The 27,418-nt window shown below is 43.7% G+C and overlaps 4 protein-coding genes and 1 non-coding gene across 8 annotated transcripts in view; 1 reads left to right on the top strand and 4 right to left on the bottom strand.

Moving 5' to 3' along the window:
- The window catches only part of nbeal2 (neurobeachin-like 2), a 35,946-nt gene extending 33,483 nt beyond the window's left edge, over positions 1 to 2,463 (bottom strand). For all 4 annotated transcript variants that reach the window (XM_062398898.1, XM_062398899.1, XM_062398901.1 and 1 more), the window contains exon 1: positions 2,101 to 2,463. In XM_062398898.1, the coding sequence (XP_062254882.1) occupies positions 2,101 to 2,175 (75 nt within the window). In that variant the 5' untranslated portion in view covers positions 2,176 to 2,463. The remainder of the gene's footprint in view (positions 1 to 2,100) is intronic.
- A 2,384-nt stretch (positions 2,464 to 4,847) lies between these two features.
- ccdc12 (coiled-coil domain containing 12) lies at positions 4,848 to 12,355 on the top strand. The gene is made up of 7 exons (XM_062399675.1): positions 4,848 to 5,186; positions 7,599 to 7,687; positions 10,331 to 10,410; positions 10,537 to 10,598; positions 10,681 to 10,715; positions 10,817 to 10,893; positions 11,429 to 12,355. The coding sequence occupies exons 1-7, from the start codon at positions 5,103 to 5,105 to the stop codon at positions 11,515 to 11,517; spliced, it is 516 nt and encodes a 171-aa protein (XP_062255659.1). The 5' UTR covers positions 4,848 to 5,102; the 3' UTR covers positions 11,518 to 12,355.
- Positions 12,356 to 12,366: 11 nt separating this feature from the next.
- On the bottom strand, positions 12,367 to 21,609 carry si:ch211-257p13.3 (kinesin-like protein KIFC3). Its single transcript, XM_062399674.1, has 20 exons — positions 21,508 to 21,609; positions 21,180 to 21,300; positions 20,840 to 20,936; positions 20,563 to 20,720; positions 20,174 to 20,426; positions 18,245 to 18,417; positions 17,709 to 17,774; positions 17,323 to 17,460; positions 17,025 to 17,222; positions 16,546 to 16,719; positions 15,368 to 15,515; positions 15,135 to 15,265; positions 14,935 to 15,046; positions 14,676 to 14,857; positions 14,492 to 14,596; positions 14,279 to 14,409; positions 13,978 to 14,098; positions 13,744 to 13,873; positions 13,334 to 13,563; positions 12,367 to 13,249 (listed from the first exon to the last, which is right to left on the bottom strand). Exons 2-20 carry the CDS (start codon positions 21,279 to 21,281, stop codon positions 13,127 to 13,129), a joined length of 2,772 nt encoding a protein of 923 aa, XP_062255658.1. The 5' UTR covers positions 21,282 to 21,300; positions 21,508 to 21,609; the 3' UTR covers positions 12,367 to 13,126.
- Positions 21,610 to 24,529: 2,920 nt separating this feature from the next.
- On the bottom strand, positions 24,530 to 26,513 carry LOC133965566 (uncharacterized). Its single transcript, XM_062400184.1, has 2 exons — positions 26,211 to 26,513; positions 24,530 to 25,497 (listed from the first exon to the last, which is right to left on the bottom strand). Exons 1-2 carry the CDS (start codon positions 26,298 to 26,300, stop codon positions 24,958 to 24,960), a joined length of 630 nt encoding a protein of 209 aa, XP_062256168.1. The 5' UTR covers positions 26,301 to 26,513; the 3' UTR covers positions 24,530 to 24,957.
- A 756-nt stretch (positions 26,514 to 27,269) lies between these two features.
- On the bottom strand, positions 27,270 to 27,343 carry trnan-guu (transfer RNA asparagine (anticodon GUU)). Its single transcript has one exon. It is a non-coding gene; the product is annotated as a tRNA-Asn (tRNA).
- Between the last annotated feature and the right edge of the window lie 75 nt (positions 27,344 to 27,418).

Below are 27,418 nucleotides of genomic sequence, written 5' to 3'. Positions count from 1 at the left end.
TATACTCTGAGTCACAGAAGGTGGTGGCGGTTAGTACCAAGCTCAGCTGAATCACTTAGCTCTGCCAACCTTCACCTTATTCGCTGCCGGGCAATGAGGGTAGAACATTTGCACACATGCAAACCCTACTTCCAAGAAAGCTCGGAAATCTGTGCGTCCCTTTCTGGTGAGAAGCGTTAAAACCAAGACAGAGAGAGAGAGTATTTTGTACTCTCAGCCGTGATGGGAACTGAAGGGACGTAACAGCGAGCCGAGAGGCAGCTTAATAAGGAAGTGGTCTCGCACTTGGAGATGCTAGACAGCTGTCAGAGCACACACTCACCCACACATGCACCGGTGACTCTTTGTAGCAGTAATTTATTTGTGTTGGCACCTACAGCTTGTGTGTTTTCCTTGCAGACGAGTCGTATTTGCAGCAGCAGCCCAGAGGAGAATCAACAGGGTGGATTAGAAACACTTCTGCCCAAGTTACCACAATGTCCACTTTGGCGATAAAAGCTGCGGCAGGAGGAGATACACTTCTCGTTCACTTGCATCACTGCTGCATTTAGAGCATTTTTTGCAATTATTGCAGCCCTGATCTCTGCCCTCCCTTTTTTTTGTAAAGCCTCTGGCTCTTTTCCCAGACTCGGGATTAAGCCCAGTACTAAATTAAAACCAATATTCAATGATATATATATATATAGGGTAAAATGTACAAGTCCTTGTCAAGACAGCAACTCTCTAGGATGGGCTGTGATGATGGGAGGAGAGGAGTCTTCATGCCTCACAGGGAAAGTACAGCACATGCAAACTTGGAGTGGAGTCTCTTCTTGTTTGACTGTCCTCAGGCATGGAAGCAGATTGCAAACACATTAAATAGTAATACTTCATTTATTCACAGCCCCACGTTCTCTCTCTCTCTCTCTCTCTCTCTCTGAGTGTTTCGCTCTCTCTCTCTCTCATGACATGAAAGCATGTGCACAAAAAAGGATGAAACAAAAGAATTTGTTTCATCCTTATTAACAAGACATTGCACTTTGATGAGCAAGCAGGGCATCGAGCTGCAGTTCGACCCACAGTGGGCAACGTCTGAGACCCCCAATCCGAAAAAAACGACAGTTTAGGATGTTAAATGAGGTCAGGTTTGCTCACCAGAGAGAAAAGCTAAGTGTTTTCTTATTCAGTATTTGCGAGACATAGAGCCACAATAGTGCGTTTAGCTTTGAAAACCAAAACATCCCTGTCCACGCGGGCGTTTTGCCTCCAAATCTGTTCAAAACCCCGTCCATGTTAACACACCTGAAAACATTTGTCACGTGAGCATTCACCTACACTGGACATGCGCATGCTGATGTTAACATGAAGCAAAGGCTACGTCATGAACGAAACAACCCAATCAGCAAGCGGGTGTGTCTGTGTCATTGTTTTCAAACATCTCTGTTTCTGCCCGTCTAGACTAAAACACAGTCCTGGAGTTTTCAACTTAAAATGGGGGCGGCCACATTTCCAAACTTCTCGGTTTTTGGCAGCTCTAAAACATGGTTGGCCCCCTCTGTAAATTGTGCCCCCCTTTCATGGCCCTATGATGTATAAAAACCCTTGATCCGCCACTGAAGCAAAACAAAAACCATGTGTTCAAAGTGAGAATGTAGGATCTTCCTGAACAATAACACAGACTCCATGACGTTCGCCAAACTGTGACATGCTTCAACTACAAGGAAGACAGACGGGGAAGAAGAACAGGAACAGGAAGTGGTGTAAAGTAACGCCCACCTGTATGATCGCAGGTACCTGATCGATCATACGTCATTGTGTGTGATCGATCAGCTTCAGATACCCTCATACTTTCATCTTTCAACAGGTGAAATGGCTCAATAACCCCTGATCGGACATGATATCCTCCTTTGGTCGGCACAGGGCAGCCTCCACCTCTGGGTAAACACACAGCTGCTGAGTAAACAGGCGACGTCCTCAGAATATCGTCGTAAATAAACGATCAGAGACCGGACACACAACATGACCGTGTCTGCGATCACGTGTGCCGGGGATCGTGTTCGAAACTTCAGACAGAGGAGCTGCTGCGACAACAGGTGTCAGCGGCAGGTCTTCCGCACTCACCTTCGTGTTGTACAACATCCACAGCTCGTGCAGCCTCTCTTTCGATTCCATCCCGCCGCCCGTGTGGTTGCTCATCGTCTCCCTTCGGTTCTCTCTCTCTCTCTCTCTCTCTCTCTCTCTCTCTCTTCTATTAAAAGCCAGTCAAAGTGTAAAGCACCGACGGCGCCGCGGCTGTGTGAACTTCTTCCTTCCCGCACGCAGGAGCAGGACGCGGCGCGCTCCTCGAAACCATTCCTGCCCAAATTCAGCCAAGCGCCGATCCGCGCGACAAGAAAAGTGCTCCCCGTGTGTCGACGCGGCGCAAACTTCCCCTCAGAGCGGAGTGAAACAACCGAACATGACCGCGGCTGTCGATCCAAGTCGAGACTGTGAGACCAGGAACAAAAACGCGTGGAAGTCGTGCGTGTTTGGAGGAGGAGGAACACCCATGTCCGCCTTCAGGGAGAGCTGCTGCTGCCACTGCTGCTGCTGTGTGACTCCTATTGGAGAGAGAGTTCCCACGGAAGCGACTGATGCCATCCTACACCTAACATGACCGCACAGTGCACAGTCCGTCAGTATGTGTATGTGCACGGGGCTCTGTGGTGGTGGTGGTGAGGAGGACCAGGAGCAAATCATCACCAACTGGTGTCTCAGGTATCACAGGTGCACACAGACATATTGACAAGTTTCCTTTGGGTGACAAGAAGACCGTGTGAATATGAAATCAAATATCAAACTCAATAAAATCCAATTTCATTTATTTTGTATTCACAAATCATAATGTTGCTTCATAGGGCTTCAGAGCCTGTGCAAGGTCCTGCATCCTCTGTCCTAGAACCCTCTACTGTAGGGTGAAGGACAAAACCTTCAACAGGGGGAGAAGTAAAAGTAAAGTCAACCCATTAAAAGAAGAAAACAAAGCATCTGAGGCCCAGGAGGAAGCCTATTTGCAAAGCATTACTTTTTGAAAATGTTCCTTATTGGGATAGTTCACCACAAAATGTTAATTCATTCATTATCTTCTCACACTTGTGGTGATGGAGGGGTGGGTGAAGTGTTTGAGTCCACTAATCTTGAAACTAGTATATTTACACCACATTTTTTGCTTAAATGTCCGCTGTGATCCATGTACGAACATGGTCCTGTAGGGGGGTATCAAAGGACATTTAGTCTAAAAACATGGTGTGAATGACGCTGATAAGAGTTGAATTTGAATTTCGTGGCTTTCAGATGATTAGATTACACCACAGGAACATTATGGAGACGTTTTCTGTAGTTTTATTACGTTTGAATAAGGAGTCACAGTTTACTGAAATTGTATTGGATATTTGGTGACCCTGATACTCCAAAACAGTTTTTGGACTCAAACACTTTTACCCAACCCTTCCTCAGCTGGTTGGTGAGTAGATAATGAGTTGATTTTCATTTTGTGGGGAACTGTCCCTTTAAAACTTGTTTTCTGCAATGTCTGCAGATGGAAAGTGTTACAGTGCAGAGCAGGCAACTGAACTTCAGACTCTAACACCTGCTTTTAATGATTCCATTGTGCCTTTGTATATGCTAATTATTGCACAATGTTTTATTATAGTCCTGATGAAGACTGTTGTCAATAAACATGAATTAAGAAACTCATGCTGATAAAATGTGGTGGTACACAGATGGATACTGAACATAAAAATGTGTAAATAACTGATTATGACATGTATCATTCGATAAAATACAGTACAATCACATTGAATTAAATACATACAAAAGCACCAAAAATAGACAACTATAGGCCTTGACAGCTGGGATTGGTAGTGTACAGTGCTAAACCTAATATTAGAAATTTAACTGGATGATAAACGTGCATTTAAAGTATTACTCCAGGAAAATGTATCACTGCAGATAATGATGTTGAATCCTGTTGGCTCATTCACTGACACCAATGCAATATATATATTTCCATTATATTATTTATTTGTTTACCATGTTTTTGCATGTAAACTATCGGTGGTGTCATTTGTTCAATATTGCAATGCACATCATCTCTGGACAGACAGGTTGTCTGTTGCACGGCAAAAACAGTTTACAACCTGTTCCTATCTGCTAAAGAAGGCTGTGTCGTAGAGTTGTAATCTACAGCCACATTCATTTTGTCTCTTCCACTCCCATGTATTAAAATGTGATTTATTGATTTATCGGTGCTATCTTTGTAGTGTTATGATATTTAATCTTTATAGCATGTTTGTGACACAAACACTCGTTAGGATGATAGACACAGCAAAGATTGTATTATTACCATGGCAATGGCCTACATTCCTAACCAGGACGTGACATACCCGACAGTGAGCCAGTCTATCCAATATCTGACCTTTTATCAATTTTTAATGAAGGACCTATTCAAAGTCTATAAGTAGGTTTGAATAGGCTTGTAAAAGTTTGCATATTAGCTACTAAAAGGTAAATTAAGCATTACTCTAAATGCTAATACATCCACAGTGGCCCGAACATCAATTAATCTGTGTTAGAATTTTGCAAAACCTAATATACTTAAATAATGATTTATTTATTTTTTTCAAATAACAGCTGTTTATTTTTTCTTCAAAAAGATCTATGATTTTTAAGAAATTAATCAGAAACAATATGTCCTGATCAGGCCACTGGAATCGATGTGCTCTACGCTCAATACTTGTCGAGTCAGGATTACTAATGGACTTCAGAGAGAAGTGTGTGAGAAGGAGTGTTGAGATAAACATGGGAGAGACAGCAAGTTCAAATCGTGGCAGCGGCAGCTCGTAGAGGCACTTCCGGTGGCAATAGAAAGTACAACTTACAAGTAAAGTTATCTGCAATAACCCAGTGATAAAACACAGGCAGCTGCTTTGAAATAGTGTCAAAACACAGGTAGCTGCATTTAAACAGTCTGGCATCGGAGGCAGCTGTATTTACATATCAGTGGCCGGTTCGGTCGACACCGGAAGTGGCTCTACGAGCTCCCGCTGCCACGATCTGAGCTTGCCCGTACTGGAGACTTAAACATGGAGAAGCATGTGGGTTCACTGCAGGAACAGGCCCTGAAGAGGAAAGAGAGACTCAAAGCTCTCAGAAACAAACAGAATCATGTAAGTCGCGTATGCGCTGAGCTGTTGGTTTTGTTAAATGCAGCGTTCTCCTGTAGAAAACGCGTCTGTGTTACGGTAACGTTAGCCGACTTAGCCTGTAGCTAGCATTAGCATATCGATGTAGCTCATCGATTTTAACTCTGGTTTGTAGATTTGTTGAAGTGCTCTGTGAACACGTGTGATTCAGTAACGGTTAAGTTCATTATTTACTCTTTGGCGTTTGTTTTGTAGTTGTTTTTCCTTGTTTCCTCACGAGGCTACTAACTTGTATTGGCTGTTTCTCAGACAGCAACAAAGCAGTTCAATAACAAGGCATGCACCGAAGTCTATCTCTGAGTTATAATAACTTAGAATTTGAACAGTTTTTTGTATTCATGGACATGTTTCTTGTTTCAATGCGTTTTTTATTCATCTTGAAACCGCCTTGACAATGAAACACGTCTGTGGTTGGTCCAGAATCACTCATAGTGTCTCTCTATCCTTCCATAAGCCAAGAACTAGCTGTAGATGTGTTTCCCTTTATTGTAAATGTCTGTTTGAATTTCAGCAAACTCACTTATTCACATAATGCTTCAATATCTTGCTGAATATCAGAGGTGTAGCGATCCTACAGGGACAAGAGCATATGAAGCATTAGAGTTGTAGTGTGAGTTCATTCTTCACAGAAAAAAAGGTTTTCTGATTGGTTGCCCATGGCCTCGAGGTTATTGGATCATAACAGAGCAAAGAGATGTTTTTTTTCAGATGGGAATATCGTCTGATGTTAACAGGGAGTTTAAATCTAAAAAGATTACTTGGAAGGGTAAAACATTTTACTTGGACTTGGCCCACTAAACAGGGCTGTGTGAGATTTCTTACACAAGCCCATCCACAGCGGGATGTTTGCAAACATCTCAACCAGCTTCAACAATTTCTGAAGATACGAATAGCAGCGCTCACACTTGACTAATCATATAAAGGGGGATAAAAGTAGCAGTGAGTGAACCAAGTCGTATTCAAGCAATTGATTTCAGCTCTTTGAAAGTTGATAAGTGTCATTTTTGACATTAATTGATATTGTTGTATGACATTTTAAGTGTCTCAGCAACCAACAGATCATCCTGTGCCACACATGTGTTAACTGATCTGTGAGGCATGTAAGCAAAAACATTAATATTCTGTAGGCAGTTTGTAGAGGGAGGGGGGATGTCATCTCTTTTAAACCAAAATGAAAAATGCTCTGTGAGATTTTTGTGAGCAGGTGAAGATTCCTGTATTTAGTAACTGAACATTGTTCGGCAGACAGGCGGGATTCAACCTAACTCAGTAGATGCTGCTCTCGCTGTGCAACAGGTATCCATAAATAAAAGTGAATCATCAAAACAGTCCTCTAGCAACAACAACCACACACAGCAACCCACAAAAATACAGGGCTCACTGTGGCTACCACCACATGCTGGACAGTCAAATTTAAGGAAAGAGAGATTTAACTTATCAGTTGTTTTCATGAGGACATTGTATGCAGAGCTACGTTTGGCCATGATGATTGTACAATATCAAACTTTCACATCAACGCACAACCTGTGACTTCACCCTCATATTCTGAGAGCAGAGAGTTCCAGTAGTTCTTCAGAGGGGTTGATCCTGTCCTTGTGACTTATTACATACAACACACAGTTATTCCGCTCCAATATTAAAACCCTTCCGTTCTGAATATGAATTAATCTGGCAACAGGAAGGCCTGCTCAGTGAGTTTCACTAAGCAGATCAGAAGCATACGAATTTGGCAAGCAATGTTTGATAAATGACCTCTGGCATTCCTGAAGCCTGAGTTCCCCCCCCCCCCCTCCATTTGTACTGTACTTCAAGAACGAGTCAGTCGCTTGAATTGTTCTTGCAGGTGGAGAGGAAGTCTCTTCAGGAAAGTGTTAGATGGGAGGGGGCCAATATCCTTTGTTACAGCTTTTCACTGAGGGTCAATGTTGTATTTGTCTGTATTTATGGAAGCCCATTTCATCATTTGTTATCTGTTTACATATGTATAGTTTTGTGAAGGCCACAGTATGGAGTGCTGTCATAGCACTGGTATCATGTTAGCTGCTTTGTTTACTGTGTGTCCTGGAATTGTTTGTTGCTAATTCACCTCATCTTAGTGTCTTACATTCATTCATAATTAAACCACACCTCCTTAAGTCAGACATAATCAAGCTCAAATTATAAATGTGTTTTTTCAATTCTATATGACAGTTCACCCCCTGTATCTTTAGTGTGCCCAATTTCAAATGGTCTTTTGCAGTCATACATTCAATTTAAAAGTAATGCTTTTTTGTTTGTTGAACCATTTATTATTTAATATGCTGTTTATACAGTTAGAACACCACATCTTAAATACCATGTCATTATTTTGATATCATTATGATGATCTTCAAACAGGGCCAGGAGCCGGAGGAAGGAGAGCCAGTGGAGAAAAAACCATTGTTCCTCACTTCTTCATCAGAGGAGGCTGTGGAGGAGAAACACAGGTTGGTTCATCACATCCTTTGTGCTTTTTTCATATGTGACATGTTCTTCAAACATTTCACACTGTTTACCTCTTTGGCTGAAGCTTTTTTTAAGCTGCACAAACGGAACTGAAACTCATCATCAGAACATTATCTGCTCTATATCTGATCACCATCTTCTGTGTTTACACCGGGGCCCAGACACAACCTTCTGCTTTTAGCTGTTCAAGTATCCTGCAGCTCACTCAACTTTGTGTAATAGGCGACAGGAAGAGCAGCCATCTTTCCTGTCCTACAGGAGCTGTTTTCCATTGTTTATATTTAATGACTCCGCACAAAAGGGAGTGCCACTGTGTTTCCTCAGTTCAACAGGACAGATCTCCTGCACGAGAATGAAATGGCTGTGTGCTTTCGGAGCCTAATTTAGAAATTTCTCTTCAAAAAGAATATATATCTTAGTTTTTTTTTTAGCCATGCATTGCTAAGACAAAACTCACATCTGTTGCACAGCACAAGTGTAATGTATCTTTGGATTGTTATTATAATTTCATGGGAGATCAAATTCCCAAACCAAGGCATGAAATAACAAAGTGTAAGATGTGAAAATGGATCTATAGTACTATTTCAGACTTGTAGGCAATTATTAAATAATAACGACATGTTGGTACAGTTTCAGTTACTCATGTGTAAACAGAGAGGCTGGAGTTTGGGTTCGGTAGCTGGATATCAGTGAAAACATGTGAACATGCCGCTGCAGCTCCTCCTTAGTCAGTTCACTCTAAATATTTTGAGAGGGCCACACTTGGGTCAGTGCTCTGAATTTATCACTAGCTCTCATTGATGCCACAGCGTGTTTGAATTGTAAACACACTCCTAAGATTCGGAGACAGCTTGTACCTTTGAAGCAGCTCTTAAGACGGCCATGTTATTTATTATCTGTGTGCCCGTTTGTGCCTTAGTCTATAACAGAGCGTCTTGACTTTTACTGAGCGAAACATTGTACATTTTAATTTGGATATTAATGGTCCCAGAAGGTTGGTTCATATTGATGTCTCTGCCTTTAAACAATCGGTTAAATTTTATTTTTGTCCGAAACAAGTGATCTTTAAAAAAGTTTGTTTATGTTTCCATTTGCTGTGATATCCCTGGTCCTCAGGGGATGTATCTTTACGTTTATATAGAACACTAAACATTTCACATGTGTCTCAGCTGCAGAAGAAATATCTGAAGAAAATGATCACCTTGTAATAATGTTTGCATGACAAGTGGCCTGCCGAATGACCAAGTTTGTCCATTTGGCTTATCTGCTCTATTCTCTCGCAACATCTTTAGGCTAAATTAAGAATGTGCACTAATGATAGTTGATGGCAAGATTACAGATAAATGTATGACTTAAAATAGGCTGACTGTCTGACCCCTGCACAAGCACTGTCCTTACACTAAACTATCCATGCTTTACATTGCAAAATAAACCCAAGGAATTTAAACAAGTCACACATGCTTCCTAGAGGAATAAATATTTTGGGAGACTTTAGTAGAGCATTGACCTTCCTGCTGCTTTCAGACATGCACCAAAGTCCAGACATTCTCCTAAAATAGTCCAGAAGGACAGTACGTGAGAACATGCATGTAGAAGATGCCAATGAAGATGCTGACAAGGAAACAGAATGAGATTAGAAAGCCTCTGGTGAAAACAACAGTGCGGTGTTGATGTGCTGTAAACAAAAACACCTTTCCTCTAGCATGCTCTAGCCAGACACCAGCCCTCACCTGACATTTCCTGTAGTTGAGTGTGTTTGACAATCCCTGGCGTCGTTCAGATCTGAAAGGCAAAGTCCAGAGAATGTCCAGATCCAAATGTATGCACAATTTCCTGGAGTTTACGTCTGAAAATGGCTCTAGAAGGGGGAGAAATGAGGAGCGACAAAGAAGGAGGATGACATATAACCGTGGACCCTGGGTAGACCTTTTAGGCTTAGGTTGGCAAACTCATTTAAATCTTCTTATTCAAATTTGACACTAAAATATAATTTAGCTCTGTTCACTTAGTTAGTTTCAGTAGCAGCACTGGGACACATTCCGCAGGCAGAGATGGAGATGGTTGAACTAAGAGTGGACCTCAGTCAGCCACGGGCAGAACATGACCAGCATTCCTGCCCATACCCATACAAGGCATTGGTCTGTCCTTAAGCTGCAGGAGTTTAATGAATGTAAGGAGGGTGTAACCTCTCTATCAAATCTATGTTAAGCTCAGAACAGCTGATAGCCCTCCTGGTTGATGCTGTGTCAGACAACAGTTTGCCTCTGCAGAGATGTCAGCTGAGGGTCTGCCAAGAATTCCTCTGTGTAGAGATGTGATGAAAGACTGCGTAATTCAACATCAAGGAAAGCATTCCTCAGCTGTGAGCTGCTCTCATTTAGGTCTGAGCCCAGGAGCAGGTGGAAAATCCGAACGTGTTCATACGAATAAAGAGGCACATTATGCCCAACCCAGTGCTGACATTAGATGTGCAGCTGTGCAGGGTTTTCAGATGGTCCTTTTATTCCCCTTAAATCTCTGGAGGAATATACTTGTCTACACTGCCACCTCCTGGAATGAAGGAGCTGATCATGTTCATGTTTACCACTGGGAGTAGACTCACCTCACTGTATTCCTGTCCTCAGAGAGCTGAAGCTGAGGAATTACACCCCGGAGGACGAAGAGCTGAAGGAGAGACAGGTGCCAAAAGCCAAACCAGCGTCAGGTATGAAATCCATTCTGTTAATGTCCTACTTTATGACCAGGCCTTCAGGAAGGTCATAGCACGCGATCAGCTACAGACTCCTGCTGCTGTTCCCACACATGTTTTAAAACCTCTTCTTGTTTACAGTGGAGGATAAAGTTAAAGACCAGTTGGAGGCAGCTAATCCAGAACCCATCATTGAAGAAGTGGTGAGTAGATCTTTAAAGGAAAATGGGATTTCATTCATTGTTGCATCAGTGGCTCCTGTACTCAGCTGTTTTCTTTCCTCAGGATTTGGCAAACCTCGCCCCGAGAAAACCAGACTGGTAAGACATTTGTGAAAATGATAATTGATGAAATCTTGGCATAATCAAAGATAATTTGGAATATATGTGATGATGTCTTGTCATTTTGATTCTGAATCTAGGGATCTGAAACGTGATGTGGCGAAGAAACTGGGGAGGCTGTCGAGGAGAACACAGAGAACCATCGCTGAGCTCATCCGTTAGTATTTCTTATTTTTCACAGGTTTGATGGCGTGAATTATTAGGCCAATTGCTCTGTGGTTTGCGGACTCCACAGAGACTTGCAGCCGTCTGGTGGCATCAACAGTGTGAATCCTCCAGTGATGTGTGATCCACATTCTAAAAATAGACTTGCATCACTAAACAGGTTTAACTGTCAGAGGAGGGTTTTCCCTGTGGGACATTGATTCGACGCCTTTATTCGAGGAAGCCATTTTCTGTTCAGGTGTAGTCATAGTAACCCATTTAACTGAAGCAGTTATTCGTTAAAATGTCATTTATTATGACAATTCAGATATCACAGCTACTTTTTGAACAAATTTCTTTCGCATCAGAAGTAACTTTGTACCTGTCATTGGGACATCACCACCATATTCTGCTAGGACCAGTGATAGTCGGTTTCAAGGTGCTAATGGTGCACATTATCAATTCTTCATGGAATGATGGGCTGAATTAATGGATCCGGTTGACTTACATGATTGTTTATGGCTGCATTTTATCTTTTATGTGTCCAGGGGATCGTCTGCGAGGCAGTGAGGATGAGTTGGCTGGAGCGGTGGGAGCAGTGGAGCTGGGACCGATGGAGGAGGGAGACTTGGACTGAATCCAAGAAGTTAAAAAACAAAAAGACGACCTGGTGAATACCACAGTGATGGTCTGACTTTACATGGACTGCACCATCACATCTGGGTTGTGCTCAGAAAGATTGCTGCTGTCATTGCTGCCGGAGTAAACCGTTTTGTCAGGTCTTCATCATTGTGTTACTGCATTTGAATATGGAGTAGCACATTCGGTTTAAGTTGTACATTGATGTGCATTGTTATTGCTATCATCAATATTTTGTTGAATTTTATAATATTAAGTAAAATGATGTGATTTTTCAAATGCCTGATTCTTATTTTTATGACTGTTATACTGATACTTGCATATTTGGAGTCTGCGCAGTAGCGATGGGATGAGGGAGCTGCAGAACGTCCCACCTGTACATGCACTCGGTCAATCATGAGTCGGTCTCAGCTGTCGATCTTGAGTTTTCAACCCCATTTTTATAAAATCAAATAACTTAAATGAAAACAGATTTCACTTTGAGGGAGCTGTCATGTCGTCCATCCTTATATGACCTATGTAACATTATGAGATTGTGCATTTTGAAACATATTTCCCAACAAAAGACACCTTTCTTTTTAAATACATTGTGTTTATTCAGAAAATGTACTCTAATTATGATGTGACCACTATGGTAGTTACAGCAACATTAATGTCTTGCTACACTTGAATCAATTTAGTTTTGATCCAATGGGTGACAGAGGAACGATGATAACAGATAATAGGCTTTTTCTGATATGACATTCACTAGTGAGATCTACTGCAAGCACCTGTTATATACCTGGTCTGAACTGAACCACTCCTTTCACAATAAAGTGCATCTTCTGTCCACATAGGCCCAAACAGCCTCCTAAATGAAGAGGATATTGCACAGGTCATTATATTATCACTCTGGTTCAAGGCCGCCCGTCTCCTTCAGTGGCTTCCCTCTTTTCCTAAAAGGCAAATGATCAAGGCTCTAAAGAGAAACAGAATCCTACCACTGCTTCTCTGAAGTTCACAGAACAACTACATAAATATGTGATTAAAGTTTCACTGAAATGATTAATAGCGTGTACCTTTGCTACACAAACAAATTCTCCTACACAACTACAACCTTTTCAAAATATACAACGCTGGATGAAGCTCACAAACTACAGAGATTTATAGCGAGATGATTAAGACAAAAAAAAAAATGGCGGTGCTGGTATCGTGGCACTGGAAGCTTTCTAAACCTGTTTGGTCATGATGCTGCTCTGAACACTGATGATCGTTGAATATATGCTTATTTCCTGGATTTTGGTATTAAATACAGAGGAACTGAGACACTGTAGTTCAAGGAAGCATATCTTGACGAAGCTGGGGAATCTGAGGTTGTTTTGGCACTGCATGCAGATTATCTAAGATAAAGGGTTATATTGTGTCAGGAGCAGGCAAAGAGGAGGCCAATGTCCTCATTACCTATCCTCAGTGGCAGGTTGGTGTTTGGTGCCACGCAGACCTCCCACAGATTTAGCCCTTGAGCAGCGTTGCTGTTGATCTTGTAGAAACTGTAGCTTTATGAATCATCAGAAGGAAGGGGGATAATCTGATTGATGCGTTCGTGGCTCCCTGGTGTTTCTCGACTGTCAGTCACAGTGACCACTAGATTCAATCTTCCTGGCTGCAGGGCCCAGCTCCACCTTGCAGACCTTCTGGGCAAACTTCAGTGAGCACAGGGTCTCTCCCACATTACTCTCAAGAGCGGACACCTGCAGCAGAGAAACAAAAAGAACTCTCAACACAACAAGTGCTGCAAATGTGTCAAACTTCTATACGCAGAGTTGAGATCTTACCTGCACCACCATGACGGTCTTGCTCCCTTTACCCAGGGAGTCTTGTAATAAATACGTAAGGCGGGAGTTCCTGAAGGGGATGTGAGTCTGCCGAGCCCTCAGTGCCTGAATTACATCCCCCAGCGACAGCAGAGAGCGGTTGATGTTCTGAGCCTCCTTCAGCCTGTCTCCCTCCGCACCAGACTTCCACACCCTCTCCGAGCCAGCCAGGTCCACCAGGTTCAACTTACCTATGGGAGGAAATGCAAATTTGAAGTGACGGATGAAATGAAAGAGAGTCAACTCACATGCACATGTGCCTGACTGACTCCTGATCAGGAGCTCCCTTTTTTGTTTTACTCTAATAAAACAGACATTCGATAAATAATTATTTTAGGTTTACAGTTAAATACAATGCAAGTGTGACTGACCGGTGCTCTTGGACCCTGTGGCGAGGTCAGTGCCCTGAACCGTGATACAGAGCAAAGCATGGGAGCGTGAGCTGTGCTGGTTCATCTGCGTGCCAAAGGTGATCCTGTTCCTCCTGGCTGTGGCTAAAATCTGGTTTAACACAAGAATATTGAGCATCAGAGTTATAATTAGTTGTAAACAGTGATTCATTAAATCAGTGGCAGTTTAAAACCCAGTTTGCAAACACCTGTCACCTTCTTAATGTGCTGAATGCTCTTCACTTCTTTGACCCTGAGGCCCGGCACATGCAGCTGTCCTGTTCCGTCCGGGTTGATCTTAATGTCCAGTTTCTCTCCGTCCTTACTCAGCAGGTCTCTGACAAACAGAATAAAACACAGGCAGTAAAACATCCACTGTCTTCTGCCTCTAATTTAGCCATCCAGCCATTCAACATCTATGTGGGGGAGCTGGAGCCGATCCTCAATCATTCACCAGGGACCCTCTTTGCTGTGAGGCGACACTGTGCTCTAAGTTAGATTTCAGGGTGTAGCTCACCTTAGCACCTCGTTGTAGATCTCCACAGAGCTGACAGTGACGTCGTAAGACCACATGTCCTTCCGCTCCTCGATCTCACTGAAGAGATGTTTCAGGGCTCGCTGGTTGATGCCTGGGTTCTCCACACTGCCCTGGAAATCAAACGTTACTTAGCTTGCAACCCCGAATATAGACTATCCCTCCGAGACATCAACAGTTAACTGGAGGGCATACCTCCATGGTGTGGGTCTTTCCAGAGCCGGTCTGTCCGTACGCAAATATACAAACTTGATATCCATCGATGCAGGACGTCACCAGAGGTTCGATTTCCTGAAAGACCTGGTGGAGGTAAATGAAGGGTTCAAGTTAGGGGTGTGATTATATTTCCTTCATACTCATAAATGATCCTCCTCTCTACCTCTTCCTGTGTGGCCTGAGGGTGGAAGACCTTGTCCAGTTCAAAGATGCGACCCTTCCCTTTGTTCAGCACGGTGAGGGAGGACTCGTTGTGAGGGTCTGTGGTCACCACCGCGGACTGGCCCTCCTCGTGCTGGTCCTCCTTCAGCACAGGCTTCACTCGGCACAGCACGCGGATGTTGCCTGAACACAGAGGGGCCCAGTCAGTGACCCATTTGACGCTTCCTGCAGAGAATTACCATTTCCACTTGCATTCATACCTTTAAGCTCCACCAGCTGCTCGTGGTACTTCCTGCGCAGCGCCACTTCCTTTCTGTACTTCTCCAGGAGGTCTTGGTTGGCTTCGGACATCTCATGGAGAGCTGCCGAAATCTGACACAGAAATGAAGCAGCAATAAACTCAACAATGTTTCCCTGAATTACAGCGGACATACTCATGACGTGACATCGCGGGGTGTACCTGTTTTTTTGCATCATTTATAGCTGATCCATAAAAATCGGAGAAGTTACGGACTTGGCTCCTCAGACTGGTGTAGTCTGTCTTCATGGAGCGTAAAGTCGGTGGGAGGGAGGTCAGACGCTTCTGCAAGCCTGGGGGAAAAAAATAAACAATGTTAGACGTGCTCAAAGAGTTTTTCTTGTGTTTAGAAACCAGGATCTCTTTCTTTAGAGATTTAAGCACGTGTTGCTCACTGAAGAATTGGTCCTGCAGGTTCTGAAAGTGTTCTGCTGAGCAGTGGGCAGCAGCCTTCACAGCTTCCTCCTTCTTCTCCTCCAAGTGGCCTATCTCCTTCAGCAGCTCCTCTCTCAGTTTACTGATTTCCCGCTCATACGCTGCAATCTGTGAAAAGAGTGTCACATTGCTTTATCAATCTGTCAGCCCGATGGGTCTAATCTGTGCTGGTTCAGCTCTGTAATGAGTTGGTCTGTCGATGACATTGATCCAGTTGGTAAATTTAGTCTTCCTGTCACTTTCTTAAGGCCTGAGCACTGACAGGCACTGACAGACAGTGAGGCCCTATTGAAATTATAAGGATTATTATTATAATTGTTCATGCAAATGATTTTGCTTTTTGAGGGCTTTAACATGCTCAAATTCTTATCGAAATTTGCAGAAAATTAGAGAGTGGTGAAAATTTACTTTTCGTTTATTTTCTGTTATTTATTTAATTATTTATTAAGCGGTAGCAGTAGCGGACTGTGCACTTCCTGCGCATAATAGGCGGCCACACGCCTATAAATTAAGGATTGGATTACCTGCTCATCCCCATGAGAAACTAAGCACAGGAAGAAGATGGACACATTATTTTGTGTGTGTGTGTGTTTGTGGTGTGGGTGTGTCTGTGTCATTCTATGCTTTTTTTTATTTACATTGTATTTTCTACTTTACTACATATATTTGACAGCCTTACTTAAACCTACTTTTATATTTTTGAATTTTAGATAATGGATGATTTAACATGCTTTAAAAAAACCTATAGTTAGAGAATAACCCAGCAGTTTCCAACCTTGGCTTCTTGCCTTAAAAGAATCACAGTGTGGGCTACCTTTAATTTAATATAATTCTGAAAATTCATGCAAAACCTTCTAGTTTATATTCGGTGATCCAATAAATGACATATTGTTCCCATCAACTAGTTTCATTTAATCCCCGTAGATGGCATCTGTGTTTCCCTGGCTCTCAGTGGACAACAGCCGACAGTCATGATTTGTGCACTGGTCGATATTTGGCATTATTATGGAGCATTATTGTCAAAACCCCTGTAAAGATTTATGTCCATCTCTCTACTGATGTGTCACTTATAAAACCACAGGTTGTATAACAGATTTATCCAGCCTGTCTAGGTGAGCGTGAATGCTGCGATGGTTACCTTGTGCTGCAGATTACAGCTGTATTCATCAGATTTCCTGATGTGCTCCTCCAGCTGTTTGCACCGCTCATTCTGACTCGACAGCTTCTCCGACAGCAGCTCGTTCCTCTGTCTGGCTTTACTCAGCTGCTTCAGTGTGGCAGGAGATTCCACCTCCACCGTCTGGGTGACGTACTGGGAATGAAACAAGACAACATCTGATTAGGTGCAGCTACCGTAAAAAGATCACAATCGACTATCTTTGATATTCCAATCAATAAAAAAACCACTTTGAACTGGAATCGATATCAGTTACCTAAATATACCAGTGTTGTCATCGAGATCTATAAACGACTCCCTGGAAAATTGGGGAAAATTACAATTTTTTGCATCCTTCCACTAAGTTTCGTAGAAATCTATTTCTTGGTTATAGTGTGATCCTGCCTGTCTTCGGACAAACAACCAACCATAAAAAACAGACGAGTGAAACCAGCAGTTACCTTCACCGCTGGCTCCTTGCCTCTCTCTTTGTCCAACTCCAGCTGCAGCTCCCTCACTCTGTCCTCTCGTTTCCTCAGCTCCTCTCCTCTCCTCCACTCGCTCTGCTCGCTCTTTCGCTCCAGGTGGGACAGCTGCTCGGCGCGCTGCTGCAGGGAGATCTCCAGCTGCTGCACTCGGCTGCGGAGGTTCTCGTTCTCCTACAGCAGAGCGAAGGAAACAGAGTCAGATGTTTGTGTTCGCCGTCACCAATGGCTGCACAGCAGTGAGAGGGCTCTCAGTCGGGCCGGTGCGTCTCACCTTGACGAGCATGGTGCTGGACTGGGACGGGATGGCCGACAGCTGCTGCAGGAGGCCTTGGGTGACGCTCAGGTTTTGTTTCAGGCTCTCGTTCTCAGCCGACAGACACAGCACTCGCTTCTCTGAGTCTGTGGCCCCCTGAGGAATGTCAACATAGAGTTAAATTCCAGCATAATAAAAACAGATATGCATCAAAACAAAAACGCGTTGTCATGTGTATTCTTCACATATAGAGTATATCGCTTCAGATTAATACTCAAGTGTTGCATAAAACATGTCGACCCTTGGTTGGTACCTCCACAGAACTATCTCTTTTCTGATGATGCGGAAAGTGACATTGTTAGATGACTTGTTAAGCAAACAAAGAAATAGTTCACAACACTTACGGTGGCTGTTCTCAGTCTTGACATCTCCTCCTCACGCTCCTCTATGCAACTCTTCAGCTCATCTATCTGTGAGAGAAATTAGTGAAAAGGTTTCCTTAAAACAGGTTGAATTTGAGAATGTAGACAAGTTTAGCTCTGAATTACATTTTAACATTTGAAGCATAATGTGACGTTTTATATAATTCTGCTATTTTTTTCACATCGAAGCAGAAAGTCTCTTAAGATATATATGACTGTCTGCAGGAGAGACCTGGCTAAAATGGCAAGGCACATAAAAAATTTACAACATTCACATATATGCACAGTGTCACAGCACTTGAAGGTATAATACATTTATGAACGTATGCATGGAGGTTAACTGTGTGTATTTGTGTATAAGCTGGAAATGATGACAACTTATCTTCCGCAATACTAACAAACATAAAGAATAATTAAATGAAAAGTCCTTTATGGAGATGTTGTGGCAGATAATTGACAACTGATTATTAATGTGAGTTAAAGTAGCGTATTGTCAACACTACTAAGCAGCCGCCTACCTGCTGCTGAAAGGCCTGGACGCGAGAGTGTCGGTCTCGCTCCTTCTGCTCCAGCTGCGAGTGAAGCTGACGGAGTTCACCTCTCAGCTGACTCCTCTCCCCCTGCAGGCCGTACAGAGACTCCACCAGCCGGTGAACCCCGGCCTGTGTCCCTGCATCTGTGCTCGACTCACCTGGAGGACACAAATAGCCACTACTGTCAGCATCTGCATCATCATCATCATCATCATCATCAGCAGCAGCAGCAGCAGCAGCAGCAGCAGCACCAGCAGCAGCATAAACACTGGCTGCATCAATATCAGCAAAATAAATAACTCCTTATTCATCCATTATCCTCTGAACTCCCTCTGACCTGTTTTCAAACGGATTTCCACAGTCATTTCGAATGCTTGTGTGTGTGTGTTATATTAATGATCATTGAGTATGCACTGACACACACCCTCTACTCATAGTCCATTGCAGTCAAGGGAGCATTATCACTGGCTTGTTTCCACCTTAAGTCTCGAGGGCAACTTCACAGGCCTTACATGCTTCGTTCGCAGACCCAAGATTCAAATCTATAAACGCTGCATCGTGCTCTGTTGTTCCTCAGGTACCTCAGCACCGGTAGCAGCATGCCCCGTAGCATTTTAATCACTCTCCTCCTCCTCAATGATTCATCAGTCTCTGTCACCTTTCATTTTCATGGCAGTGCTTTAGGCTAATTTGAATACCACGGCATGTCAGGACTGCTGTGTCTCAGTGGTGCAGAGAGAGGTGATGATGCCAGGAGGGGGAGAACAAAATGTGGAGGCGAGGCTGCAGCTGTGGAGCTGCAGCCTCGCTTGTGGAGGCGAGGCCAGTGAATGGAGCACCATCCAGTCATTCAAAAGATCATATACCTCGACCAGCATGTTACATCACAGTAAACAAACAAGGCTTTGTAACACTGGGACATGGACCCAAGGCTATTTATAGTTTGACACGAGAGCACGTGGAGCCGAGCATGTGCGAGGGCTTGCAAGTGCATTTGCAGGGAATGAAACAGCACTCACGGCCATGTTTTATTCACGCCGCGGAGCCACAGAGTCCCTGTCCGGGTGCGACGCACTCATGTGTCACACGGGCGTTTACGTTTGTCCTGTAACTAATGAGGGTGCCGGGCCTGAGGTCCTCCACTTAAACACACCCACACACTGAGATGTATATGACCCGCTCTGGCTATCGTACCTGCTATCATGCATACTGACTCTGGGGCTGCACCAGTCAGCCTGAGGACAGGCGTCTGATCTGGAGTCATGCATATGTTCACGTGCTGAGCAGATGGACTCGTTGGGGTTTCTCTCGTGCTCTGAGGACAAACAACCACCTGGTCAAGTCTGACATGCAGCAGATACCAACTTTAAAAGCTGTGAGGTCGGCCGTAACTGAACAGTGTCGGCCCGGTGACATCACTGACGTCAACTTGATTTGTTCCCAGACAAATCTAATCAGTCTGCTCCCCTGCTGGTGACTGTGTTCTTTGAAAAGGTGTACAGTGTGTCCCCAGTTGAAAAATCAAATCTTACTGAGAGAAGATTGGAAAAAACACTTCACAGCACACTGAGATAAATCTCTTACCCTGATCACCCCCCTGACATTAGAAGAAGAAATCACTCCCTTCTTGAATCCTGTTCACCTTTTCCAACAGTAATGGAAAATGACTTGAGTGTACCAACGGCCATTGAGAGCACAGTATATTCATCCTCCTCTTAATGCATCTTCCTCCATCCATCACATGATCTCATCCAATCTCAGGTCTCACATCATAAATCTACCTATTAACACTTTTCTATCCCTTTATTTCACACCAACCCATCTTCCCAGTTATTGAAACAACCCCACGACCTGCCTCACCTATGTTGCACCTTTATTTCACCCTCCCACCCCCTTTCTTCCCTCTCTCCTCACCCTCGCTCAGTGGGCTGGGGGACTGCTGCTGGCTGATGGCGTCCTCCAGGCCGCTGATGATGCTGCTCTTGTCCCTGAGGCGCTGGCGGTAGGAGGCTCGCAGGGCCTTCATCTGCCGCCGGTGCTGGACGCGGTGTCTCTTCAGCTGAACGCGGTACTGGTCGGCCTGCTGCTGCAGCTGCTGGAAGTGAGAGTACTGCTCCAGAAAAGTCAGCAAGTGGGACATCACCGCCACCAGAGGAGACTCCGCCAACTGCGCAGGGGCATGCACACACACACAGGCACACAAGGTTTAGTACGACTACAGAAGCTCCTCTCTGGGGAACTGTGGATTGATGTTCCTGCATCAGGTGAGCAGCTCAGTCAGAGTGATGCCACAGATTCGATACCTTTCCTGTTGTTTCCAGCTGAACCTGTGAGACCCGTCTCTTCTCAGCCTCCTGCTTGAAGGACAAAAAGGCAGCCAGAGGAGTGCATGCTGGGGGGTCAGGGCCAACTTCTTCATCTTCTTCATTTGGGGACAGCTCATCACTGTCACTGCTGCTGCCTGGATGACAACAAACCCCAGTGATGTGATGTATGTAAATTAATCAATTAACAGCAAATATCAATAACCTGTATCAACACACAAGCATTTGTTTAGCTCTATACAAAGCGAGCACTCACTTGATTCACTAAAGCGAGCACAAGCTTTTTTCCTTATTTTGGGGGTGTGGCCATCTCTCCTCCTTCTGCCTGTTTCCATGGAAACAGGTCCTGGCTCCTGAGTATAGCATCATGCATGAGGGTCAGACAAGCTCAAAATATTTACATTTTGCATACATAGAAACGCACATAATTACATGCATTGAGCCTGCCAACATGGAAACCTTTATAAGGGAGCCGGTAACCTTTTTTTTTTCTTCTTTTTTTTTACTCTCTTATAAGTAACGCATCCAAGTCCCATCTAAAAAATGCTTTCCTGACAGACAACCCCCGAGAATGGACATGATGTGGCTAGACATACGTCTGAGGAAGCTCCACACGCCCCCTCCAAGGAGTCATCATCCTCCTCCTTCTTAAAGACAGTGTAGAAGATGTAGACTAAGAGGGAGTAGAAGGCGTACATCTCCACGCCACCCAAGTCCCTGTTAATGACAACATTCACATTCAGGTCTTGTCATGCAGCAGAAAAGGTAGAAATACTGTTATCTTCATATTATATTATGAACACTCGTGTTTTACAGATAATCAGGTGATGCATTATGCTAATACTGATCTCAATACACCAGGGCATCGTTTTTTCTTAATTAACTGTCATTCAACTCCCATCATGCATTATGCTTCGTCTTTACCTTATTACATATCGTCCCCTCTTAGGTGATCATAATTTAACATTCCCATCGTCTGCATTCCTCTTTCTTCTCCATCCGTGTCGACAATGACAAATCTTCCCGTGTAGCCCTTGTTCTCAGAGCTGCAACAGCATCCTGGTGCTGTGTGCAGCTCCTTTGTGGCTCCCTCTCAACTGTTCTCCCTCCTCCCCTCTCTCCTCCTCCTCCTCTTCCTCTCCACTTTGCTCCATCCACAGGCTGCAGCTGCAGCGTGCATGCCCACTGCAGTTTCCTGATCTGCTGCAGCGGTGGAGTGAAGGTGTTAGTTAGTTAAATACAACGTTATAGAGACTGATTGAGCTGTTGGTGCTGACACCAGCAGCTTGAGACCATCCATCCATTATCTACAGCCCTTGTCCTTTAAAGGGTCGCGGGGGGCTGGAGTCAACCCCAGCTGACATTGGGCGAGAAGCAGGGAACAACACATCCCTGACAAATGGAGGAATAGCAACTATTCACACTCGCATTCATCCTGAGACAGAGGTATGAAATGTGCCAGGTTCTGGGTTCTCCTATGGGATACTGTACTTGGGAAATACTGGGATTTTGGATGAAGATGAAGGATTATAGATGGCACAATAGGGGGACAGTTGAACTTAAAATAAGAAATTGCAATGTAACGTTACATACAGTGACTGGGAATAACATTTGGATTATTTATTCAAGACATGTCTTCTTAGTTTGTATTAAAATTTGCTGTTCACCGAAAGGAAATGAATAAAATAAAAATAAAAATATTTGACATTACAACAAAAAAGGCTGCACAATTATAGTCATTATATTGTCAATCCAAACTCACAAATACACATAAATGATTGATCACATTGAAAATACCACTAGTGACCTCAGTGTCTTGAATTCTGACAAAGACTCTGTCCCACAGACAAGGCACAGACACGTGCACATATGATGCAGTACAACTGCTGAGGCAGCGGCTCACAACCAAGCCTGAGAGAGAATCTGCAGTGTCCGTTGCAAAACTCTGTAAAAAAAATATAAATAACCTGCAAGGGCGAGACTGTGGGCAAACTAATTTATACAGAACAATTTATGTAGAGGTGAAATAAACAGATGCTGATGTTTCAGAAAACATTACAGTAGCTATACACTAAGGAAATGGAGATGACGAGGTAAGATCAGGGCCCAGAGCTCAAAGCACTGCAGGTACTTTAACTGCTGAGGCTGCAGCACAAACAGAACCTGAGGCAGCTGGATGCCGTTGGAAACACTAAAGCTGTTAGAAGAGAGATATGTGCAGCCTGACATTAAGTGCACGTACACTGAGATAATCATAGAGGACAATGTAAATGTCCCCCAGGCACTTCCAGTCAGTGGTGTGCAAGTTCACACCTCTCATGAACTAGTTCAAAGTTCAGTTCATACAAGTAAACATGAATAGTTCACGTTCATAGTTCACCATTTAAATTCTGAACTGTGGGTGGCTGTGGCTGAGGGGTAGAGTGGTCGTCCTCCAACCTGAAGGTCGGCGGTTCGATCCCCAGTCTGAACAATCTGCATGCCGAAGTGCCCTTGGGCAAGATGCTTAACACTGAATGGCCCCCATAGAATAACAAAGTGCTTGGGTAGATGCATTGTATGAATGTGTGTGTGATTGGGTGAATGTGAAACTGTAGTGTAAAGCGCTTTGAGTGGTCATCAAGACTTGAAAAGCGCTATATAAATACAAATCCATTTACCATTTCAAGGGCAATTTGATGTACAACCATCAATCAGTGCACGACAAAAATAAACCAATAAATACAATGTAAATAAAACACAATATAAAAACCCTATAGACTAAGTAGCAGGGGAAAATTAGCTTTTAATAAATGAATTGATAAGTTGGCCAACAGAAAATTACCCATCAACTTTTTTGATATTCTCGAAACATTCTACTTTTAATTTCCTGTTGTGTTTCTAATAATTATTAATGCTGGTGACATTTCCTTGATAAACGGGTGGAGGTTTTATTACCTCTGCTAAGGAGGTTATGTTTTCATCTCTGATTTTTCTGTCAACAGGTTTATGTAATAAACTACTGGACCAATAACCACACAACTTGTTAGAAGGAAGCTGCATGGATCAGAGATGAACCTAGCTCTGTTGAGCTCTACTGAGTGCCAGTCTAGTGAATGAATCTGGAATCTTCTCTCCAAAAACACCCCCCCCCCCCTCCAATAGGGTTTGTAGTGTGAAGCTAATGAGGTGTTTTATAAAGATGTGATCGAAAACGTCAGACCAAGTTAATCCACTTTATTTCAGCATGAACAGAAAAAAAAGAAGGGAGTTTTCATTTCACTGAACAACAGTTCCTCATAGCAGCATGATGCTGCTCATTTTGGCAGCATAGTAGGGACATTTGCTGATGTCATCACCCCGTGGCTCCATGGACAGGCAAGCCAGCATCTAAAACCTCCTTTTGGATGCTCCCTGTGTGATCAGTAGGCGGCGGCTCGCACAGAATTTGCGCTTCTACCTCAGGTGTGACCCTGACGTACACGCTGCGGTGATAGACTGCGGTTAGAGTCAAAGATGAATCAAAAAAAGATTAAATTATCAGGTGCACAATTCAGAAAGCAAATGAAGAGACTCATTCTACAGATACTCCCTTCACTCTCTAAGCAGTACCCAAGGTCAGGTTATAGATAAACGGCCAACAATAGTACATTGTAATATCTACGCTCATGGACTTTCATATCTGATTCAGATGCCCAGACAGAGAGGCACCAACTCCTATTCTTTTGAGTATTACATCAGTGGCTAGACGTAAAGGTTAGGTATGCATGCTTTCGTGGAGGGACATAAATTGGGATGCTGTGGGAGACATCTTCAGACTTGGGGGTGACAATTGCAATTGTTAGCGTTTGTATATTGTTTCACCTTCTTGATGCATCAAGTCTACATTAAAATCTTCTGCATAAGACATGAGCAGTTGCTAGAGTTCTCCTTTCACCAGCTTCCAGTAAACACACGCAAATTAGAGTTTTCAGTGGTATCTGTCTTCTGTTTATTCAGATCAGTTCATACAGAGTTCAGACAAGGTCTCAGTGTAGCAGCTGCTGTATGAACCAATAAATTGTAAAATACTAAGATGAATTTTTAAATATAATATTTTTCCCTTAGTCCCTGAGATCTGCAGTGTGGTGCTGCAGCCAATCATTATTTGTACTACTTATCAAAGAACCTGTCTCAATTTTCCAAAGCCCAATGTGACATCTTCAAATTATTCATTTTATCCCAATAATGTTTTAACCTCTGACTACCTCTGACAAACATTATATAAAAAGGTAACCTAAAATGCTTATAAGTTAGACATGTTATATTTTAGTATCTGGTGTCTGTCTTTTCAGCACTTGACAATGTAGATGTGTAACCAGATTCTGACTTAACACACAGAACTCTACTCTTTTACTAAATGCTGATGTTACATTGGTCGGTCACGTCCAGGAGAAACTTGCCGAGGGCCCTCGTTGAGGCCCAGCAGCCTATCGACAAGGCCCCTTTCAAAACCCACTTCATCAGTCCCTCAGAGGCAGCTGGGGACATGAGCAGAGCCAGCGTGTTTGTCCCAACCTGGGGAGTCACAAGTAAAGGTAGAGTGAGGGCCCCACCACCCAGGGCCCCTAACGCATTCCCTGCAAACAAACACACCATGAGGCAGCAGGAGAGGGAGGACAGGCCCAGGCAGCAGGTCATCACAGAGAAGGCGTCTGCCGAGAGCCAGTCGCACAGTCCCAGCAGCAGACAGGAGCCACACAGGAGAATATGCGCCGTGTTGTGGTCTTGACTGAGCCACAGAAAGTCAAAGGAGACCAGCGCCGGAGCCAGAAGCTCACCGGCCCACTCGGCTTCTCTCTGGAGGGCGGTCAGCTGGGAGCTGGACGGCTGCAGGACGCACGCTGCTGCAGAGAGTCCCAGCAGGAAAAGGCCGACTGATGGAGCTCTGTGGTCCTGCAGAGACAGGAGCAAAAGTACACAGTGAGACTGAGGCTGGGCCGAGATACAACTTTCCTTGTCAGTCAATATCATTAATTATCACATTAAATGTTGCATTATTAATTCTTATAAGCTTAAAGATTGATTATTGCTTCTGAGTGAAGGTGGTGGTCTTGACATCTCTGTATGAGCAGGGAATGGCACACACACTAAGATGTGTTAGAAATCCGAGGTGAATCAGTTCATTTTATACCTTCTCATTATACCCAGTGCACATTTTATCAATATGCATTGATCCTTTGCTAAATTGGTATCGATGAAAGTCCAACCGCAATAACTATTGATGTTGTTTTATCATCCAACACTGTGAGACATTCAACACTTGACTGTATCTATCGATGAACCAACCTCTAATCAATTAGCATATGCTATATTAGCAATGACTATTAGAATTTAGCTTCAGAACAGCAAAGTCTAAACGAGCAGTGAAGGTAGCAGAGCAAATACAAAGTCACAGAGGCTGTAACTAACCCCTTATTTTCATTATTGATTAATCTAATGATTGTTTCTGGATTTACCAATAATCATTTGGTCTATAAAATGTCTATGAGAAGGAGAAGCAGCATGTTTTGCTTGAACAATTACAGCTAAATATATAAATAATACATGAATAATGCATATGTTATAAAATAGAAATTATATTAAATCCCTGAGTGAAGGACACGAACCTTAAAGAGTGTATACGAGGAGCACAGAGCAGTGACAGACAGCACGATGTTGGCGCATGAAGTGACCCACTGTGTCCCACTGGACGCCATTGGTCAGGATCCTGGAGCTGAACTTGTGCAAACATCCACGATGTCACCGACGTTTCCGTCACTACTGGTAACGGAGGAGGTCGGTTAGCTTCTGACGAGTGTGTCTGACCTCATTTAATATTAATGTGGAGTGTATATGCAGCTCAGGTTGTGACGTACGAGCCAAGTCGAAGCGAAACACCGAGAACCAAACTTCAGGTTTGCTTGTTTGGACATGTGACCGAGAGGAACTGGACACTACGCATGCGCCAAAGAGATGCGTTCATGCTGTGTTTGGAAACGATGTCACTATTCCAGCAGAATTCTTACAAGTAGTGTTGCTGGCCCAAAAATATGAATGGAAAATCTGGCTTTAAATGGCTTTTTTTAATTCCTTATAAATAATACAATTTTACTCTTCATTTTTTCTATGGTGCACCTGTAGAAGTTGCAGAGAATCCTGGAGTCCATGTGGAGCTTCCGCAGCCTGCGGAGGAAGAAGAGCCGCTGTCTGGCCGTCTTCCTGATGGAGTCTGTGTGATGGGTCCAGGTCAGGTCATCAGTGATGTGGACCCCGAGGAACTCGAAGCTGCTGACTCGCTCCTCAGTGGTCCCGTTGATGGAGAGGGGGGCGTGTCCCACTCCTTGTCTCTCCCTGTAGTCCACGATCAGCTCCTTCGTTTTGCTGACGTTGAGATGGAGGTTGTTGTCCTGGCACCAAGATGTCAGGGCTCTGACCTCCTCTCTGTAGGCCTTCTCATCGTCACCGGTGATCAGGCCTATGACAGAGGTGTCATCAGCAAACTTGACGAGGGTGTTGGAGCTGTGGGTGGCCACGCAGTCATGCGTGAACATGGAGTACAGAAGAGGACTGAGCACGCAGCCCTGGGGGGAACCGGTGTTGATAGTCAGGGTGGAGGATGTGGTGCTGCCGATCCGCATCGCTTGTGGTCTGCCACTCAGAAAGTCCAGTATCCCAAAAAAATTGCTCGTCCCTGGGTGGACTTGAACCACCAACCTTTCGATTAACAGTCGAACGCGCTAACCGATTGCGCCACAGAGACGGATACCACGTCTATAATAACTCTAAATATTTAGATTTACAATAAATATATATTTGTTAAATTAGCACTATGTTG

Source organism: Platichthys flesus, chromosome 11 (assembly GCF_949316205.1).
Source record: "Platichthys flesus chromosome 11, fPlaFle2.1, whole genome shotgun sequence".
NCBI classification, from domain to species: Eukaryota; Metazoa; Chordata; class Actinopteri; order Pleuronectiformes; family Pleuronectidae; genus Platichthys; species Platichthys flesus.
This window is presented reverse-complemented; position numbering and strand designations above follow the sequence as displayed.